Raw genomic sequence first — 20,819 nt, forward strand, 5'->3', positions numbered from 1 at the left:
TTCATACACATACACACACACAGTTGTTCAGTAAGCATAATAGTCAAATTCTTTTATTCCTTAGGGCCATGTGTCATCTGGTGCAGCTGATTTATGCATGTTCATGTTTGCCAAATAGTTTTTTACTTAATTTTCTTGTCCAAATGCATTGGTATGAGTTTGTAATTCTCCAGTATAAAAGTATTAAATTCAAAACTATGCTTTTGAAAGAGTTTACTATTTCAGGGCTTTAATGTTTACATTTCAGTGTTTGCTTCTTGGAGAGTTTTTATTTCAGTGTTTGCTCTTGCTTTCCACCAGCACCCAAAATAGGCTAGCTGGACTATTGGTTTTCATGACCTGGAATGAGTTTATGGATTTTAAAGCTATTGCTAACATGTTTTGTTTCAACTCATATATTTTCCTTTTGCTGAGTTTATTTGATACAGTTTATTGTCATAGCCTCTAATTGTACTTGTCTCAAGTATTCCAATCTGTTCACTGATTCTAAGGGTTTCTGATGAGATACCTACCCTTTTCCACTTGATATAGAAACTGGATTAGAAACTGGAATAAAATGTGATGGGGAGGGGAAAGGAAAAAACAAAATGCTTAAGCAGGGATACAGGTTGACCCATTGTAACAATGAGATGTACAAGACATTGTTGAAAACAAACTTTACAACTTCAGTGGAGGTGAGAGGGAAGGGATGGTAGGGGAAAAACAAAGGAGGAGGCAACAATGCTCGATAGGAAATATACTCATTACCTTGCTCATGTAACTATAACTCCTCTGTACAATATTTTTACAATTAAAAATGTACAAAAACTAAAATAAAGAAATGTGAACTATGAATTTCTTTAGAAAAAAATGAACAATAGAATTGCTAGTCAGACCTATGAAATTATGAAGTCTCTTAAAGCTAAGAACTTTCCACTATGTAAATAGTTTCTGGCACTACTTATTCACCCTTCCCCAGAGAATCAGTGTTATTCAATCCAACCTCTTTAGTGTGACATGACCTTGCCAAGTCCACATGATTGTACAGAGAATTTGCTAAAGTTTATCCAGTTGCCAAGGTATCAAACTAAATTAATCCCTCCACCCACCCACTGGAGAATCCTGAAATCATATCATACATTCTGGCTAGCTATTTTTAGAACTAAAGCCAATGCCCTCATTTTTCTGAAGACAAATGTATGACCCCAATATATGAGGCTGCTTCAATCTGTGACCACTCTGAGCCATGACTGCTTTCCAAAACTCCCACTCATCTCTTATGCTTGGGCTGGCTTTGAACCTCAATCCTCGGATCTCCTGGGTAGCTAAGATTACAGGCATGAGCCACCCAACACTGGGCTAATAATTCCTAAGATGTTTACAAGATACTGTGGCACTTGGCTTTGGGGTTACGGTTGGTATGCATTCAAAGGACACCTCATTGTTGTGTATTGTTAGCAAGCACAGGATAGTTGTCATGCCATTTTGCTTCATTCAAATAGTATTACACTTGGCATTGATTAATAGCCTGATCAAAAACAACTGGAGCAATGGAAAATACTAAATTTCTAGTTCTAAATATGTGGCCAGTGTCCCCATGAAAACTGATGACAGTAGAAATCAAATCCTAATTAAAGCTGATTCTTAAGAACAGCCTGGCTATGATAGACACCTTAGATCTTACAAGAAGCCAATTTATGCCCTCTGAAAGCATATTTGGAAAATAATGCAGTGGGCAGCATCTTGGTTAGCGTAGGTTTTAGTCAACAACAGTACGGACATTGAGACTCCTGGGGTTTAACCTAACAAATTAGGACTGAGTCATTTTCTGCAAACAAAAGAATATTCTTATGAATCATGTGCTCATGTAATTAGAACAGACATTTCAGAGTTCTAAAATGTTCTCAAAAGCTTAAAATTCCTACACAGGAGTGGGCAGCACTAGGGAACATCTGAGCATTTTATCAACCTAGGCCTAATTCAATAGGCAAATATACCTACAAATGTTCCTGTTCTTGTCACAAACAGAGAGTAAAATAACATTCACACTTTTCAAGATTTTGTGTGATTAGAAGGTCAAAGGATGGGAAATATTGCAAGAGATCTAGGAAGGGGACATAGGGACAGATCTGTAGTCCAGACTTTGGCATTGGGCATGTGGCTCTCTAGTTGGCAGGGGGTCTTCATGTTTCTCTTAGTGCCCAGGGGAGCCTTTAGCTGGTATGATTGTACCATGAGCACTTTTGCATGTTGTGGTGTACCACAAACACCTTTGATGTAATGGGCTGATCACACAGTGATTGGATTGTAGTCAGAAAATCTAACTCAGGCCTGGTGCTGTTGGCTCACACCTGTAATATCAGTTACTCAGGAAGCTGATATCTTAGGATCACAGTTCAAAGACAGCCTGGATCCAAAAGTCTGTGAGACCCTTATCACCAATTAACCATCAGAAAACTGGAAGTAGGGCTGTGGCTCAAAGTGATAGAGCACTAGCTTTGAGCAAAAAAGCTCAGGAACAGTGTCCTGGCCCCGAGTTCAAACCCCACAACTGATGAGGGAGTGTGGATCTAACTCCATTAAGACAAACAAGTTCTCTTTCTGGACCCTCTTCTTCAACCAGTTGGATCTCCTGGACCTGGTCATGTAAGGTTGTCTGCACATGAATGTTCACTGGTTGTTTGGCTTGGTTTTTTCTTTTTTCTGATTGCTTCCAGAAGTTACAGAACATTCTGTCTTTGTTGAGGGTCTTCAATTACCTTTCTTTTTTTTCTCTCTCTCTCTTCTACCCCCAAGGGGCTCTTGTTCCAATGTGTTCATGTTTCGTCTTTCTTGGCCATAAAAATAATGAGAATGGACACTACTGGCTGCTCGAGTTAAAATCTGTACATGGTGTCCCCAGTGAGCTGAACACCTGTGTGTCTGAAGGCTGTTTCAATCACAGCTTTTGGATCAAAGATGAATCAAATGAGACAGGGCTACCTGGGGAAGAGGTTTTATTTTAACCCAACATGTGCCGTGACACCAGTCTGAAGCTGTCAGAGGGAGCAAGCTGATTGACTTTGATTTTTTCCAAAATTTAAGCTGACTCAGATGAATAGTATCTGAGGTTCATGGGATTAAGTATGCTCTCAGAGATGAATTAATGCAATCAGAAAAGCATAGGGGTTCCAGTCCCATACCCCACCTCATGTGGTCTGCCTGCTTCCTCATTGTATTCTCTGTGAAGTCAGTGGAGCCCTGTGTAATCATGTAATAAAATAAAAAAATTTAAAAAACACCTTTGCAAAGACAGCTATGGTAGGAAGCCAAAGACACTGAACTACAGGGGGGTTTCTGTGGCTGAGTATCTGGACTTCAGGCTTGCCGACCTTCTGCTAGGTCTTCCCTGGCCATTTGAGGAGTACTACCTGTCCCCAAGAGTGATCCTGATGTCCACCTACCTATGTAGACCTGCCCCCTTCCTGTCTTCTGGGTTTTGTGTTTGAGAGTGTTTTTTAGGTAGCATTTGTGTGATATTGGTGGTGGTGGTGGTGGTGGTAGTATTGGAACTTGAACTCAAATCCTTGTACTTGTTAGGCATCCTACCTCCATTTTCCTACCTCTGCCTCCCGCCTAGTTAGGATTATAGGCATACACTAACACTCCTGACCTACTGTTGATATTACATATATGTGTGTGTATGCATATATGTATATATATATATATTTATATATGAATGAGAACAGACTGATACTTTACTTTGTGTTCTCTACTATTTCATATTCAGAATGGGCTTCATTAGAGAAAAATAGCTATTGACAGCAGCCACACTACTCAGCTGACCTCCACCTAGGGACACGAGCCCAGCTCATCCCCATGCCATTTCCTGTAAAGAAGGAACTGAGTGGATTAGAATATTTATGAGGAAGGAATTCTGCTCATTGAAATTTGTGTTTCTGCTGTCAGTGACAAACACATTCCCTTCCTTGCTGTGTTGCAGGATGTGGTTAGTAAGGCTGGCCTAGAACCCTTTGCAATCTGCTGTATGTTTGACTCCATAAAAGGGTTCATGTAAGTTGACTGTCTTTTTTTTTTTTCTAACTGCCTCCATCTTTACCATAGATTTTAGGGAGAGATCAAAGTTGACAGGAAAATTACTTCCTGCATTACCACCCTAAGATTCAGAAACAGACTTAGAGGTGAGTGTTCACCTAATGTCATGAATAATGCTTGGGCTATGTATAAAACAATAACCACAAAGATAGGTTTTCCTTTGTAATCAGAAGGTGATCACTCTTAACAAGTGTTAGAGATATTTGGAATAGAGAAAAAATACTTGGGCTGGAGCAGAAAATCCGCACTGATGTTGATATTTATATGAGGTAATAAGTGCAGTTTGTTATAGCTTTTGTATTGTTTCATTAGATATTTGTAGCACTAGATATATATAGAATTAAGAGAAAGAGCACCAGCTATTTTAGAAACACAAAAGAGTAATTTGTTGTGATTGTGTTGGTGAGGCATTTAGAACAAAGAAGCTGTGTCACTTCAGCATTGATAAATTTCTTTATAAAGACATACTAGACTGTGGCTGAGAATGTAGCTTAGTGGTAGAGTGCTTGCCTAGCATGCATGAAACCCTGGGTTTGATTCTTCAGTATCACATGAACAGAAAAGTCTGGAAGTGGTTCTGTGGCTCAAGTGGTAGAGCGCTAGCCTTGAGCACAAGAAGCTCGGGGCAGTGCCACAGGATTGGCAAAAAAAAAGAGAGAGAGAAAGGGGGAAAGAAAGAAAGAAAGGGAAAGAAGAAAGAAAGAAAGAAAGAAAGAAAGAAAGAAAGAAAGAAAGAAAGAAAGAAAGAAAGAAAGAAAGGAGGGAGGGAGGGAGAGAGGGAGGGAAGGAAGGAGGGAGAGAGGGAGGAAGGAAGGAAGGAAGACTAGACTGGGAATGTGGTGGCCCTGAGATAGAATCCAGAATTGATACAGCTGTGCTGCCAAACACACTTTAAGATGTGCTTTTGTTGGGGGAGAACGAGGGGAGGGGTGGCACTGTCTAAAAAGAAATGTACTTATTACCTGACTTACATAACTGTAACTCCTCTAATCAACACCTTTATAACAATTTAGAAAAAAATAAAATGTGCTTTTGTAGGAAGTACTGTTTTCTAGGGTGAAGATCATGAAAAAAGAGGAACCTTGTAGTCAGAATTGTGTGTAGCCTGGGCACCTTTGAGATCCCTTCTGGATACTTTATTATGACTTTTTTTTTTTTTTTGGTCAGTTGTGGGGCTTGAACTCCGAGCTTGGGTGCTGTCCCTGCGCTTTTCAGCTCAAGGCAAGCACTCTACCACTTGAGCCACAGTGACACTTCCAGTTTTCTTGTAGTTTATTGGAGATCAGCATCTCACGGACATTCCTGCCCGGGCTGGCTTTGAACCACAATCCTCAGATCTCAGCCTCCTGAGTAGCTAGGATTACAGGTGTGAGACACCGGCGCCCAGCTTATTATGACTATTTTTAAGAATTCCTTAGGAGACGCCTTCAGTGGTTGTGGCTTTATGTTTGGCGCTCTCTTCCAGGAATGTGCAGTGAGAGGCTTCAGTCATAGGAAGAAGTCCTCTTATTTGGCATTTCTGGGGGTTCCCACTAGGAGCTTGGACTCACTTGCACTTGAGAATATAGGAGGTGCATTCACTGACCTTGGGCATTCATTTTGTGGGGAAAACGCCTTCATTTACTCTCTACCCATTTCCTCATGGAAAGAAAGCAAACTCTTCCACCCTGCCATGGGATATACCTCATAAAACAATGGCAAGGCAGCTACAAGATGCTGTAATATGCTGATTAAAGAAATATACCAGGGCTGGGAAGATGGCTCAGTGGTAGAGTGCTTGCCTCACATGCATGAGGCCCTGGGTTCGATTCCTCAGCACCACATAAACAGAAAAGGCCAAAAATGGCATTGTGGCTCAAGTGGTAGAGCACTAGCCTTGAGCTGAAGAGCTCAATGACAGTATCCAGGCCCAGAGTTCAAGCCCCATGACCAGGAAAGAAAGGGAGGGTGGAAGGGAGGAAGGAAGGAAGAAAGAAAGAGAGAGAGAGAGAAAGAGAGAGAGAGAGAGAGAGAGAGAGAGAGAGAGAGAGAGGCAGGTGCTCCCACTTAGCTATTCAGAGGCTGAGAGCTAAGGATCATGAATTGAAGCCAGCCCAGGGCAGAAGTGAAGCTGTGGCTCACATGGTAGAGTACCAGCTTTGAATAAAAGAGCTAAGGGACAGTGCCAAAGCCCTGAATTCAAGTCCCAGTATTATCATTAATGCAAAACAAAAACAAAAATTCAGGTAGAAAAACTTCAGGTCAGGGTCATGTGATGAATCCACAAAACTTAACTGTTGATGAAGTCCCTGAACACCTCTCAAAAATACCATGCTTGGGCTGGGAAGGTGACTCAGTGGTAGAGCGCTTGCCTTGCAAGCCTGAGGCCCTGGGTTCGATTCCTCAGCACCATATAAGCAAAAAGAAAAAAGCCGGAAGTGGCGCTGTGGCTCAAGTGGTAGAGCGCTAGCCTTGAGCTGAAGAGCTGAGGGACAGCGCCCAGGCCCAGAGTTCAGGCCCCACAACCGGAAATAAAAAATAAATAAATAAATAAATAAAAAATACCATGCTTAATTAAGTATAATACTTTGGTATTTGAGCTCTTCATGTCTAAAATGGGGTGACAGTGTCCTAGTCAACATTGTCAGGTCATGCTATACGAAAGGTAAAAGTAACAGTGGCTCTGACCAATGTGCTCATAAACTGAGCCAGTAGGTAAATGAGGAAGAGAGGAAAAAGGTATGGTAATGAATGAAGAGAAGGAGAATGGGGGTGGGGGGGTGAGAACATAAACACAGCATATTCATGGAGAAAAATGGTAGAAGTAATCATAAAAATAATTAATGTCCCATTTCATTACAACATAATGAGCCAATTTGTTTTACTGGATTGATTTCTTATGTGCCCTTGTAGGTAAGCAGAGTAAAATAATTTGCAATTTTTGGCCAAATGGCAATACTTCTCTTGTGGCAACATTAACATTCAGAGTCTTATGTCATGGAAATAATAACATATCGAGAGAAAGTCAATGATTACAAAATTTGCAAAACAGACAGAAGGAGTCATGCCTTAAGCAACCCAAACAGAACCTAATTAAGCAATGCTAGAAAAAATATTGGTGGGCTTCACATATCTTTGATTTATGCCTTGTGTTCTTAAAACAACACAAGACTAAGCCTTAAAATTCTGATTCAGATATATTTTTTTAAAAAAAGCTCATTTCTGTGCTCTTCAGATTCCTTCCAGCCATAGGGATTCATTCCAAGAAGTGAAATGACAGATACTTCCATCAACTTTGTGACAGCAGGAAAACATTTTCATGGAACAAGCCAAGGCTCCCAGTTTCCTTCCTTCTGCCTCCATGCAGTCATTTCTTCCCATTTCAGTTCCCTAGAAAGCCTCTTCCCAGAACTTTTCTCAATGACTCTCCCAACAGTGCTGGGAGTCAGAGCTGGGGCACTGAGGCTCCCTGGTATCCATCCTGACAGAGAGTAGACCACATAACACCACCACTTGATATGTCAATTTCTTAAGTTCTAGCAGATAGTTGACCTGTTTGCCCTAAATCCTCCCATATCTGCTGATCTGTTTGATACCAAGTAAGGGAAATGCAGGACTCAATGTGATCTCCCCACTTTCCATCCTCAGATGATGCTAATCAAGGCTGAAGACAGGGCCCTGCTCAGAAACATGGCACACTTGAGAGGAGGCCCTGAAGACACTTTTGAGCCACATCCATCAACCATGAGGCACTGGTGGGATGATTGGCAGGGAGGTTGATGTTACTGAGGAGCAGGTTAGCACAACCTGGCCCTTCTTCTCATGCTCATGCTAATTCCTCCTGCTCATTCCTTTCCACAGCCCATGGCAAAAGCAAAAGGCCTCTGTTGGATACCTTTGGGAAATAAGCCATGACTGTCTCTAATAAGAATGGTTTTGTTATATCTGCTTTCATATCCTCCCCTTCTGCTGTGTACCTTGACCTGTCATTGGCTGCCAAGACATGCACACAGTTTTCAAATCTCAGTGTGCAAGCTTGTTATAAACAGACAGTTGATACCTCTTTCTTCTGTAGAGCAGTCAACTTGGCAGTAGTATTAGTAGTATCCCTGACCTCTACCCTCCACTGATGCCAATTGTAATAAATTACAAATCAGAAATGTTTCTGGATCTGGCCAGAGTGATTCGTGCAGTAGAATTGTGAATTTGAAGCCAGCTTGAGATGAATAGCATGACCTTGTCTCAAAAAAAAAAAAAAGTCTTCAGTTGGGGCAACTAAAGTATCTTCAGACATTACAGATGTTGTCAGGTGTTCCTTGGAAGGGAAAATTTCCCTGGTTGAAAACAATAGTATTTAGAATTCTAATTCCCAAGGGGACAGTGGAGCCCAAGTGCATTGCCAAAGTGCATTGGCAACTCTGGTGCCTTCATTCATCTTCTTGGGCCTTTTTTTGTCCCTTTTAGCCCCCTGGGTGCATCAGTTCCTGCTTCCAAGGATACCTAGAGCATTAAGAGATATCAGAAAAGAAAGCCCAGCCTCTCCCTCCCCAGGCCATGCCCCTGTGCCATTTAGAAGGTGGTCAGCCAACCAAGTAAACAAAGCCTCGCAGCTGCTAGTTGGTTTATTTTGGATTGAGGAACATATGTGCTTGCTTCATAGCAAGGTCTTTGGGTTTAATGTCCCTGCTGGTATGAGGTAACCTCAAAATTCAGACAGGGAACTATGGGGACTTTTGGTCCCAAAAGAGAGCAGAACACTTCTACTGGGAGTAGGGAGAGGGGCTCCTGGAGAGGGAGGTACTTGATCTGAGATGGTGATGCTTGGGCAGCCTGGAGTATTCCCTGCTGCAGGGCTGGGTCAGAACCCTCCCAGGTAAGCAGCATCTAGCGAGGACCCTTCCCCTGCCCCCCACACACACACTCTCTATCCTTGGAAGGTGGGCACAAACTCAACCCATTCTGATGCCTGTCTTTCCAGAAGGACTGATTTGAATGCTTTTCAGGAATTCTGTCTCCTGAGGTCAGAACTTCCTCTCCAAATGATAGTCCTAGGGATGTTCTTTTCCAACTGGCTTGAGAAGAACCTCCTCTGTGAGTCTCAAAGTGCAGGGCTCTGGGGAGCTGCTCTGTTCCATTTTGTTTGAAATAAGCCTAGGTGGCCTGCACTGAGATGGTCTCCAGGTTGTAGGTTCCCTTGGCACCTGCTGCTTTAGGTCTGGGCTAGTTTTATATAACAGGTGTTTTCATGAAGAAGACACTGAGTGGATTAATACTGTTGGTGTCCTTAGTCTACCCCTTCCTCAAGGAAAAAAGTTGCCAGACAATTGTATTTAGAAAAAAAAAGTCTATAGCCAGAAGCCTAGTTAGGCAGGAGGCTGAGACCTGAGGAACGTGATTCAAAGCTAGCCAGAGCAGAAAAGTCCATGAAACTCCAATTAACTACCAAACTACCAAACTCCAATTAACTACCAAAAGCTAGAGTGGAGCTGTGGCTTACATGGCAGAGCGTCTTGAACATAAAAAGCTAAGGGGCAGTGCTCAGGCCCTGAGTTCAAGCCCTAGTATAGGCAGAGGAAAGGAAAGAAGGAAGGAAAGAAGGAAGGAAGGGAGGGAGGGAGGGAGGAAGGAAGGAAGGAAGGAAGGAAGGAAGGAAGGAAGGAAGGAAGGAAGGAAGGAAGAAGGAAGGAAGGAAGGGAGGGAGGGAGAGAAGGAGGGAGGGAGGGAGGGAGGGAGGGAGGGAGGAAGGAAGGAAGGAAGGAAGGAAGGAAGGAAAGAAAGAAGGGAGGGAGGAAGAGAGGGAGGGAGGGAGGGAGGGCGTCTGTAAATCTTTTTCTAGTTGGAGGACTGAGACTTAGGGACTTCTTATTTGTATATATTTTATAACAAGACCAGAAACAGTTAAACAGTTTCTTAGTATTAACAGCAACTGAGGCAGAAAGTGGTTTCTAGTCCTCCAGGCAGCCATAGTAGGTCTCTTTCCTGAACAATGAAGAGAGAGAACTAAAAAGACACCAGATTCTGTGCAGGAAATAGAACAGCACCCTAAGATCTAAGGGTCCTGTGATGGCTCTTAGAGCCCTAAGCATTCAAAGAATAATGACGTGTGGAACCTTCGTACTCCAACAGCCTGGTTCAAAAGCATGGCAAGTGTGGAGCTTCTCAGTGACACGTTTAACCCTCCTTCACAGTTTACACAGTGACCAAGTTCATTCATCTCCCTTCCATCCTCTGCAAACTTATATGTTTACATGGTGGAGAAGCATCAGAGCGCGCAAAACCTAACAACTGCCTTCAAGCTAAAATAATGTGCACTACAAACATTTTGAAAACTAAACATTGTCCTAGCTGCTGTCTTTATCCAGAAAGCTGGGGGTGTCATGCATAAGAGGGACACATTTAAGCCAAGCTGAGCCTTAAGGTCTTAGGATCATCAAGGGGTACTAGGACAAAGATTGAAAATGAGGGGATCACAGCAAATTGGGGCAGTCACCAGGACAGGTGTGTGGCATCGCTTCTCGATTTCAGACTCAGTTTTCTGCGAATCCAAGAATGTTGTGGCCTAGGAAGTATGTTTTGTTTTGTTTTGTTTTTCGATCGACCCCATGGCCACAGTGTTTCTATACTAGACAAAAAAAGGAGAAAATTTTTCAACCAGTGCCTGAGAGTTGGAAGGTTGATGGAGGTACGTGGTATGTGTATGTGTGGGGTGTATGTACCCATATGTGTGGCTGTTGCTGCACATTTTAGAGCAAGAAAGAAATGAGAAGAGAGGCCAAGCAGCAGAGAGACAGAAGAGAAAAAAATGAGTGACCATGAGCAAGGTACTGAGGACTCCCACAGGATGTTATATTTAAAACAACTTTAAAATGGCTCAATTTTTCACCAGGCACCAGTGGCTCAGGCCTGTAATCCTAGCTACTTGGGAGGCTGAGATATGAAGATTGTGATTCAAAGCCTGCCCAGCAGTCCTTGAGACTCATATCTCCAATTAACCACTAGAAAACCAGAAGTGACATTGTTGGCTCAAAGTAGTAGAGCCCAAGCCTTAAGCAAAAGAACTCATGGACAGCGCCCAGGCCCTGAGTTCAAATCCCACAACTGACCAAAAAAAGTCTCAATTTTTCTATTGATTACATGTTGAAATTACATTTAGATATATTTGGTTTGATAAAAATGTTATTAAATTAACTTTGCCAATTTACTTTATTTTATATAATGTGACTACTAGAAAACTTAAAAGTACTTATGTGGCTGTCATTAAATTTTTAGTGGACACTTCTGTGTGCATTCCTATATAGGCTATACATGCAGAATGGAATTAGATTCACAGTGAAAACTCTTTGTGTATGTAAATGTGTTATAGCTGGGGGTTGGTGGCTCACACTTGTAATGTTAGTTACTCCTGAGGGTCATGGTTTGAGGCCAACCTCTGCAGACAAATCTTAGAGCATCTTATCTCCAAACTAACCATCCTTAAGCAAAAAAAGCAAAGTAAAAGCATGAAGCCCTGAGGTCAAGTCCCATTATAGGAGCCAAGAAAAGTGTATTATACAACTTTGTGTCTTCCATTTCTTATTTAATTTCAACTTATTAATTTTGCTCTCATTTTATTTGCTGTTCTTTACAAATACAACTGATGTTGTAGGGTAGAAATTTTCAAACATACACAGAAGTATGGAGAGTAATAGAATGAACCCTATAGATACATTTTCCAATTCTAACAATTACCAACAGGTTACAATTTGATTTCATCACTGCTCCCTCCTTTATGCTCTAGTATCTTCAGACAAGTTCCAGCTACCATGTAATTTTACTCCCAGGTATGTTAACAAAAATAATGACGTTAAACAGATGAATAGTACCTGTCTTGGACACCCCGTGACTAATTGAATTATCCCATAGAACTAGGAACATTCACTTAAATGTTAGCTTAAGTTTGTTTTGTTTTGTTTTTGGCAATATTGGAATTGAACTCAGAACTCTACCACTTGAAAGACACTCAGTCTTTTTGTTTTTAGTTGTTGTTGTTTTTTTTTCAGATAGAGTTTCATGCTTTTGCCTAGCCACCTTAGACCTTGATCTTTATACCTTTACATCCTAAGTAACTGGGATTATAGAGATGGACTACCATAGTTGTTTTTTTTTGTTTTTATGCCAATATTGGGGCTTGAACTCAGTGCCTTGTGCTTTTACTTGGCTTTTTTGCTCAAGACTAACACTCTATTACTTGGACTACAGCTCCACTCCACCTGATTAATGGGAGATTAAAGTCTCATGGACTTTTCTGCTTGGGTTGGTTTCAAACCATGATCCTCAGATCCCAGTCTCCTAAGTAGCTAGTATTATAGGCATGAGCCATCAGTACCTGACTTGAGTTAGGTCTTGTAGGTAGAAAGGTAATAGAATTTTGTGGAGCAGCTTCTAAGACAGATGGAAAGGAGTTGAGATGGTGGTTTCTGAGGTCTAGAATAGGGCTGGCAACCAGTATGGCCAGAGTCCATGACAATCATGAATAACGATGGACTCTTTCCTAGTTTATCAGTTTGTTTGCCAATAATGATCACTGGGTTTGAAGATTGCTTCTGAAAAGTAATCATTCTGATATTTAGTGTACTTGTCAGTTCTTAGGAGTTGGTGGCTTGATCTTTTTGTAATTCATACCCAAGAATTCAGAATTATGGGAATAGTTCAGAAGGAACCATTACATCTTACTGATGTATCCATTGATACTTATCACTTTATGAAACACTCAGACATTCTCTAGATGAAATCTTTACTGTGAGTATGAAATGAATACTTAGAATGTGGGCAGTCAACAAAGTGGCGGCGATTGGGTTCTGATGTGTTCATATCACCACAAGAGATTTCTTGTAAAACATGATACATAGATCCTGAAATCTTTCCTTCTAAAAAGTCCTCAAAACATGCTTTACAGGTAGTCAGCAACCTGTGTGGAGTCACCTCCTGCTAAGTCCATTGCAAAAGTCAAGATTGTAAGTAGACAATTGCTTTGTTGGTTGTGGGGCTTGAACTCAGGGTCTAGGTGCTGCCCTGAGGTCTTTTATTCAAAGCTAGTACTCTACCACTTGAGCCACAGTGCTACTTCTGGCCTTCTGGTGGTTGATTGGAAATAAGAGTCTCATGAACTTTCCTGCCCAGGTTGCCTTCAAATTTCAATCCTTAGATCTCAGCCTCCTGAGCAGCTAGGATTATAGATGAGGGCCACCCCTGCCCGGCAATGTTCTGGTTCTTAACTGATCACATAACCCAGCCTATCGCAGAGGTGATACCCATCCTTTCCCTCCTGATCCTGCAGCTGCTGCCACCAGCACCACAAGAGCAGATGTTCTTTCCCAGAGCCTGGGAAAGAACAGAAGGCAAAGCTTTCACACCATCAGGAAGACCAGAAATCTGAATTGAACTGTCATAGATCAGGAATCACTGATAAACCTTTTCCTCTGGGCAGCTTCCAGATACACAGCATTTTAAAAATGGCAGTGCCAATCTCCAAGTCATTATTCTGATTAAATAATAATGAGATACTGGCAATTTGCAGGGTGCAATTTGCAAATTACCCCTTTTATTAAATAACAGGGCAGAGGCTGGCACTGCCCAGGTAGACATTCTGAAGAGTAGGCCTGAGCTCACAAAGAACTTCATTCTTATAATGGGCTGCCCAGCTTGCCAGTGTCTCCCCCGGCCTGCCCTTCTCAGCCTCTCCCTAGTGCTTTCCAGAACAGAGGGTCCTGCTAACCACAGTGTATGGCCATGCCTGCCAGGATTTGATCCAAGAACTTTCCATCACTGAGTTTACAGAAAGATGAGGCAATGTTTTTAGTTCTCTGTGTCCATCAGAACCATTCTGTCCACATGGTAGAGGGTGGAGAGTGCACTTTGGGCTGGGAGTGTGGCTTAGTGGTAGAGTGCTTGCCTAGCATGCATGAAGCCCTAGGTTCGATTCTTCAGTACCATATAAACAGAAAAAGCCAGGAGTGGCTCAAGTGAAAGAGTGCTAGCTTTGAGTTAAAGAAGCATAGGGACAGTTCCCAGGCCTTGGGTTCAAGCCCTGGGACTGGCAAAAAAAAATGAAAGTGCATTTCATTGCCAAGGGATAGAAATGTTTCTGAGATCTGCAGAGGTAAAAAATGGAGCTATATGTCAAACCTAGAGGTAAGCACCTTTGATCTGTGTTGCCAGCTAGCACAGAAAGACAAAAAAGTGAGTAGCTGGGAGATACCATAGAGTCCTCTTGGTGTACATGAGTGAATTTCTAGAAATTTCCAAATATCCACAATGCCTAATTGTACACTCATAAGACTCCCTCTTTGCAGGAATTCCTTCTGATTATGCATACCATAGAGGAAAGGACTCTTTGCCATGGTCCCCTTCCTTTTGGTACTTGTCTTGGCAGATCCCTCGACTCTTCACGGTGCACCTAAGTCTTGTCATCTCTTCAGAAACACAATGGACTTTCCAGGAATTCCATGAGTCCCAGGGGTGACATTGCCTGGCAGAAAAAGTTTGGGATCTAAATCATATTGTCTTTTGCTAATTTCTTGATCTAGCTATATTAGACTTGAGTCTCCAGGGAAAATCCTTCCTGCTAGGTGACATTGTGCTGTGTGGCTTAGCTTTTCTGCATTATTTTCCTCTCTGTAAGACACAAGGCAGCCCTGCCTTGGCTAGTCCTCAGATTTGGTGGTAAGTATTGAATATGATAATCACTAGGTATGAAATCATAGTGGAGGGCGCAGCAAATGTTTCTCTAATGGACCTCCCCCCTCTCCATCCTCATTTCCTCCCCTCCCCCTGACGGACAATTTCAGCAAGATAATGACCACCAGGCTATCAAGGTCTAGTGAAAGCTTGTTGACTGTAATTTTAGAGCACATACAAAAAATCTCTTTAAACCATAAGACTATATCTTATCAAGTCACTATTAACATGAAGAGAGCAGATGATGAGTCACCAAATCTTCTGGTCTTCTTAGAGTACAAAGACCCTTACCCAAAATGTCATTTTCATATGATCCAATTGATGGTCTGTTGAAGAGTAGGCTGACAAACCAGATTATAATTAAGTCAGTGGGGTGGGGGGCGGGAAAGTTGTCTTTTGAATATCAGTTCTTAGTGTTGTAATTAACTAAATCCTCCTAATCAAATCCTCTGTCACTGTCAGGCAAGCAGGAGGAGGAGGAGGAGCACTCTGAATATTTTAGAATGACAGACTCAAGAAGACAGCTAATTTCTTCAAGTGTGTCTAATGACCTAAGTGCAGAGTGATTTCTGTCTTCATTTGGAGATACAAAAACTATGCTTCCAGGCTGACCTATAGAGTAGAAAAGCCATGCTCTCCTAGTGCTACATGTACAGATTTTCTATGTGATGTCCACATTTATAGTTGAACAGTGGCATAGCTTAAGAGAACTGTATTTGCCAGGCACTGGCAGCTCACACTCATGATCCTGTTTAGGAGGCTGAAATCTAAAGGTTATGGTTTGAAGCTACCTGGCAGAAAAGTCAGTGAGACTCTTTTCACAAATAACAACCAATAAGCCAGAAGCAGTGCTATGGCTCAAGTAGTAGAACACTAACCTTAAGCAAAAAAGCTCAGGGATAGCGCCTAGGCCCTGAGTTTAAAGTTTAAGCCCCAGAACTGGCACATATGTGTGTACGCATGCACACACGCACACACACACACATGCACACACACACAAAGAAAGAATTATTTTCAAAATTCAAAATGTAGCATTAAGATCTATAATAATCCTTTATTCTCTTGAGAGCATAAACCCATCCATGCCTACATTGACATCACCGTTGGAAGTTTTCTGGAAGGTTCCATGTATCATTCTAACTGGGGGACTCAGTTCAGTAATTGTTATGATGAACAACTCATAATAAGTGAACTACTTGGCATTATAATAAAAATATGTAATATCTGGCAGAGTTCAGATGCAAAGGACATCAGCACCAAGTCCCACTGTCTGGGGTCATGTGGCTCTGGCAATGGTGCTTAATCCCCGGCAGTTTCACTTCTGATCACCTCATCCCGCTTTTGGCAGATGGACAAAAGCTCAATTTGAGCAACTTAGAAGTCTGTAGTACCCTAATAAATCTAGGAACTCTGTTTACTCCTTCTGGAATAACTGGACAAATTAAAATGTTTCACCCCATTGATTTCAGTGGCGTTTTCTTGGTGATAGCTTATAGTCATAAATAAATTGAATGATAAATTGGGTGGTTGGCAAAAGTCTAGAGTCTAAGTTTCACTGGACTCTCTCTCTCTCTCTCTCTCTCTCTCTCTCTCTCTCTCTCCCCCTCTCTCCCATTCTCTCTTATTTTATTATCTCTTACCTAAGGACTAGTGTATCCCCCAAAAAGGAAAAGAGAAAAATCCTAAAGGATTGAGATCAAAAGGGGAACCTCACAGCTCACAAGAGATAGAAGAAAGAAAATAGGAGCTAGAACCATGTTTAGGATTTAGGATAATAGGAGTCAAAACTAAACCCTGAGGTGTTGAAGAGTCAATAATAGTGAAGACATACCTTTAATGAGAATGTTCATTGTTTATTTAAAATCATTCTGTAAACATATTCTGGGTGCTGGACAAGTGTTTTAAAACATTTTCCTACCCCAAGAATTTCATAAATGTGTATATGTGTGTATATGTACATGTGTGTAAGTGAACAAAAGAGGTATGAAAATTGATAATGAAAAAAAGTACAAGGTATATTTAAAGTTATTTTACTTTTATATAAGGTTATCAGGTTTACATGAAGAATGAGGTAATTAATTTTTATGTAGGTAATTGGAATAAAGAATCTAACTACTTCCAGGTGCTGGTGGTTCACACCTGTCATCCTGGCTACTCAGGCTGCTGAGATCTGGGGATTGTAGTTCAAAGCCAGCCCAGGTAGAAAAGTTCGTGAGACTATTATTTCCAATTAACTACCAGAAAATCCGAAGTATTGCTGTGGCTTAAAGTGGTAGAGTGCTAGCATTGAGCAAAAGAGCTCAGAGACAGTGCCCAGGCCCCAAGTTTAAGTGCCATGACCAAGAAAAACAAAATCTAACCACTGAACTATTCCTACAGCATCCTCCAAAAGTTAAGAGCCCAATACATATCCAATACCTGGCATTATTTCCTATATGGGACTCAGCCTTAATAGCTAGGGTCCAAAGAGGATCCAATAGATTTCATTAAAGGATTTAGTTATTTAAGATAGTAAGGGGAAAAAAAACTTAATGCAGTTTTTCTTTATTTTTTAAATTTATTTTAATGTATTTATTTTGCTAGACTTGGGGCTTGAACTCAGGGCCTCGGCAATGTCCCTGAGCTTTTTTTTTTGCTCAAAGCCAGCATTTGAGCCACAGCACCACTTCTGGATTTTTTTTAGTAATTTATTGGAGATAAGAGTCTCATAGAGTTTCCTTTCCAGGCTAGCTTCAAACCATGATCCTCAAATCTCAGCCTCCTGAGTAGCTAGGATTACAGGAGTGACCCACTGGCACCCAGCTCTTTTATTTTAAGTCAAAGAAATCCATTTCTATATTTAGTGCAATGGTCTTTCAATGTACCATTTCAAGCAATTTGTAAGTTTTTAGGAATATTTTCTGGTTGTTTTTACCTATGCTTTGATGAGTTATTTGCATGATTAAATCTTTACTATGAAAATAAGTAAAACATTAAGTCAACTTCTCTCATAAAATGTTTAGAAAACTTTAGAAAAATATTGCTCTGTGCAGTCCTGACACTATGGAAGGTCAGGGTAAGAGAATACTCTCTCCTTTTCTACATCTAAATGATTGTGTGGCCACTCTTTCTTTGAAAGACTAGTATGGCTTGGTCCTACTATATCCCAGACTTCCTCCACAGCTGATTCCCAGAGCAGCCTTCAAGATGATATGGAGGTAACTTTGTAGCTATATTGCAAGCAAGGATATCTGGTCAATCAGCCATCAGCAATGAACTGCATGAAACTGTCTAAAAACAGAAAGGTTTGGGACAGAGACTTTTCAGCCATGATTGAACAATCAAATCATCCAGGAAACATTAAAAACTCACTATTGTGCTGTAGAACCTCCCCAGAAATTGTCTTAATTTGTCTAACGTACATCAGAATCTAATCTTCTAAGCCAAGGCAAGGACCAATGAAGAGCATAGCCATGCTGATACATTGATGGTCGAAGAGTTCAATAATGTATCTTAAGGACTGGGAAGGTAGCTCAGTGGTAGAGTGCTCGCCTTACATGCATGAGGCCCCGGGTTCCATTCCTCAGCACCACAAAAGCAAAAAGAAAAAAGCCGGAAGTGGCACTGTGGCTCAAGTGGTAGAATGCTAGCCTTGAGCTGAAGAGCTGAGGGACAGCGCCCAGGCCCAGAGGTCAGGCCCCACAACCGGACCCCCCAAATAATAATAATAATAATAATAATAATAATAATAATAATAATAATAATAATAATAATGTATCTTAAAGTACACAATTCCTTTAGTCCAGTTACAAAAACAAAACCACACCGCATACAGAAAAAAAGATTTAACAATTTTTTTTGAGAGGGAAAGAAAGTGAGGGGTTTCTTTTTTCTTATTTTCAATTTTTTTCCTGATCCTCAATTACTTTTGAAATTAGAAAAAAAGCTATTACTATTTGTGTGTAATAAAATAAGAAAACATGAGTAGCTGACATAGCCACAGTCATCCATACACAATAGAAGTTAGAACACACTTAAAACATGTAATTGGGGAGGTTGTAGCCTATGAATGAGGAGACACTGAAGCATGCTATGCCTAGACTTCAGATGGATTGAGCATAGTGCTCAGCACGTGGATATTAAAGTTTGGCTTTTGGAAACCTTCTAGAATTTATTTATTTATTTGCTTCTTTGTATATTTGTTGGTACTAGGATTTGTTTAGGGTCTTAACTATTGCAAGGCTGGCACTCTACCATTTAATCCACATCTCTGGGCCTGCTTTTTTCCTGGTTATTTTGGAGATGGAGTCTAATGAACTTTTCTGCCACAACTGGCCTTAAAAACTTTGACCCTCCAGGGATTGGGAAGGTGGCTCAGTGGTAGAGCGCTTGCCTTGCATGCATGAGGCCCTGGGTTCAATTCCTCAGCACCTCATAAGCAAAAAGAAAAAAGCCAAAGTGGTGCTGTAGCTCAAGTAGTAGAGTGCTAGCCTTGAGCTGAAGAGCTGAGGGACAGCGCCCAGGCCCAGAGTTCAGGCCCCACAACCGGACCCTCCCAAAAAAATTACAAGTTCAGTCACCAGTGCCCAACTTAGAATTTTTTAAGCATATGTCCTTCATGGTTGGTTGAATTTGCAGATGTACAACCCTTGGCTACAGACGGCTATTTGGTGCATATTGTCCTGTTTGTGTGCCTGTCTTATTTGTGTGTAGACTGATATACTGGCAGACTTTGGAGCATTTAATTTTGTGTATTATCCTTGGCAGACTTTGGTAGTCACCTAAGCATTTGTGAAATGAATGAGTGAATGAGTTTAAGTAGCAGAGAGGTTTTAGTAAGTACCTTGTCTCTCTCATGCATAGTTTTGCTTTCTGAGGTTTCAGATACCCATAGTCAACAAGAAAAGAAGAGTAGAGTATAATTAATAAACTATTTTGAGGGAGATCACACTTACATAACTCTCAGTACAGTGGATTATTATTATAATTATTTTTAATATTAGTTACTGGTACTCTATGACTCTGCTTTACTTTCTAAATTAAACTTGGTCCTAGGCAGGTATTAAAGGAAAATATAGTATACAATAGGGTTTGCTCATCTCTCTGGTCTCTTGGAATGTGTCACCTGATATGAAGGGACGAGACTGCTGTACAATGGTGCTTCCTTAAGGAAAGTGAGGTTAGAAGCAAGCATTGGACAAAACCAGCAACATGTGTTTGAGTGGTTGGCAGGGGAGAGGCCAGCTTGGACAGAGGCCTGTGGCAGACATGGCAGAGATACGAGAGGGCCAGTTTGCTGATCCCTCTGACTACAAGAAGCCCAGTCTCCTGCAGGTACTGTGTCAAACAGGGCAGAAGCTACACAGTGGTCCTGGCAAGGAAGTGATAGGGAAGAAGATCTCTTCAGTGATCCAATGAGCTAACACAGAGCGAGCATCTCCTGCAAACAGGGGAAAAAAATGTGCCTACTTTGTCCTTTTATTTGTTTCTTTCTTTTTTTCTTTGACAATCCTGGGCTTGAACTTGGGGCCTGGGCACTGTCCCTGAGCCTCTCTGTGCTCAAGGCTAGCACTGTACCAGTTGGGCCACAGCACCACTTCCAGCTTTTTCTGTGTATGTGGTACTGAGGAATCAAACCCAGGGCTTCCTGCATGCTGTCAAACACTCTACCACTAAGCCCCATTCCCAGCCCTTGTCCTTTTATTTTTAATAACAATTTTGATGGAATGAAATACAATTTACCAAAGGAGTAAGGTTGTTTCCTTTCAATACATTGAAAAGGAAGAGGAAGATCATTGAGTAAACATAGAAACTGGCTGGGAAAAAAAATAGACCTTTTGTTTGGTTTTTGCAAGAGGATTTGGCACAATAAAGGCCAAATATCTTTGTATGACATATTTATAGCGTGAGGAAGAATGTTCTTTCTCAGCATCTGAGGGTCATGTGATGCATCCTGGAGGGTCCTTGATGTCTAGCCCAGGAAGGACTTATAAGCAGTCTGGCATTTCATGGTCACCCCAGGAGTGCAGTGGAAGACATTTGGAAGAACACTGTGCTTCCTCTTCCAACCC

The 20,819-nt window shown here is 41.4% G+C and overlaps 1 protein-coding gene across 4 annotated transcripts in view; it reads left to right on the forward strand.

Annotated features, from left to right (window-relative positions):
- Lnx1 (ligand of numb-protein X 1) overlaps window positions 1–20,819 on the forward strand; it is a 108,478-nt gene that overhangs the window by 42,256 nt on the left and 45,403 nt on the right. The window contains exon 1 of one of the 4 annotated variants that reach the window (XM_070013125.1): window positions 3,732–4,032. The exons of the other annotated variants lie outside the window; for them this stretch is intronic. Coding sequence (XP_069869226.1) covers window positions 4,007–4,032 — 26 coding nt within the window. The 5' untranslated portion in view covers window positions 3,732–4,006. Of the gene's footprint in view, window positions 1–3,731; window positions 4,033–20,819 lie in introns of those variants that run through there. 4 annotated transcript variants of the gene reach the window in all.

Source organism: Dipodomys merriami, unplaced genomic scaffold, assembly GCF_024711535.1.
Source record: "Dipodomys merriami isolate MVZ:Mamm:240054 unplaced genomic scaffold, mDipMer1.0.p SCAF_9, whole genome shotgun sequence".
Taxonomy (NCBI): domain Eukaryota; kingdom Metazoa; phylum Chordata; class Mammalia; order Rodentia; family Heteromyidae; genus Dipodomys; species Dipodomys merriami.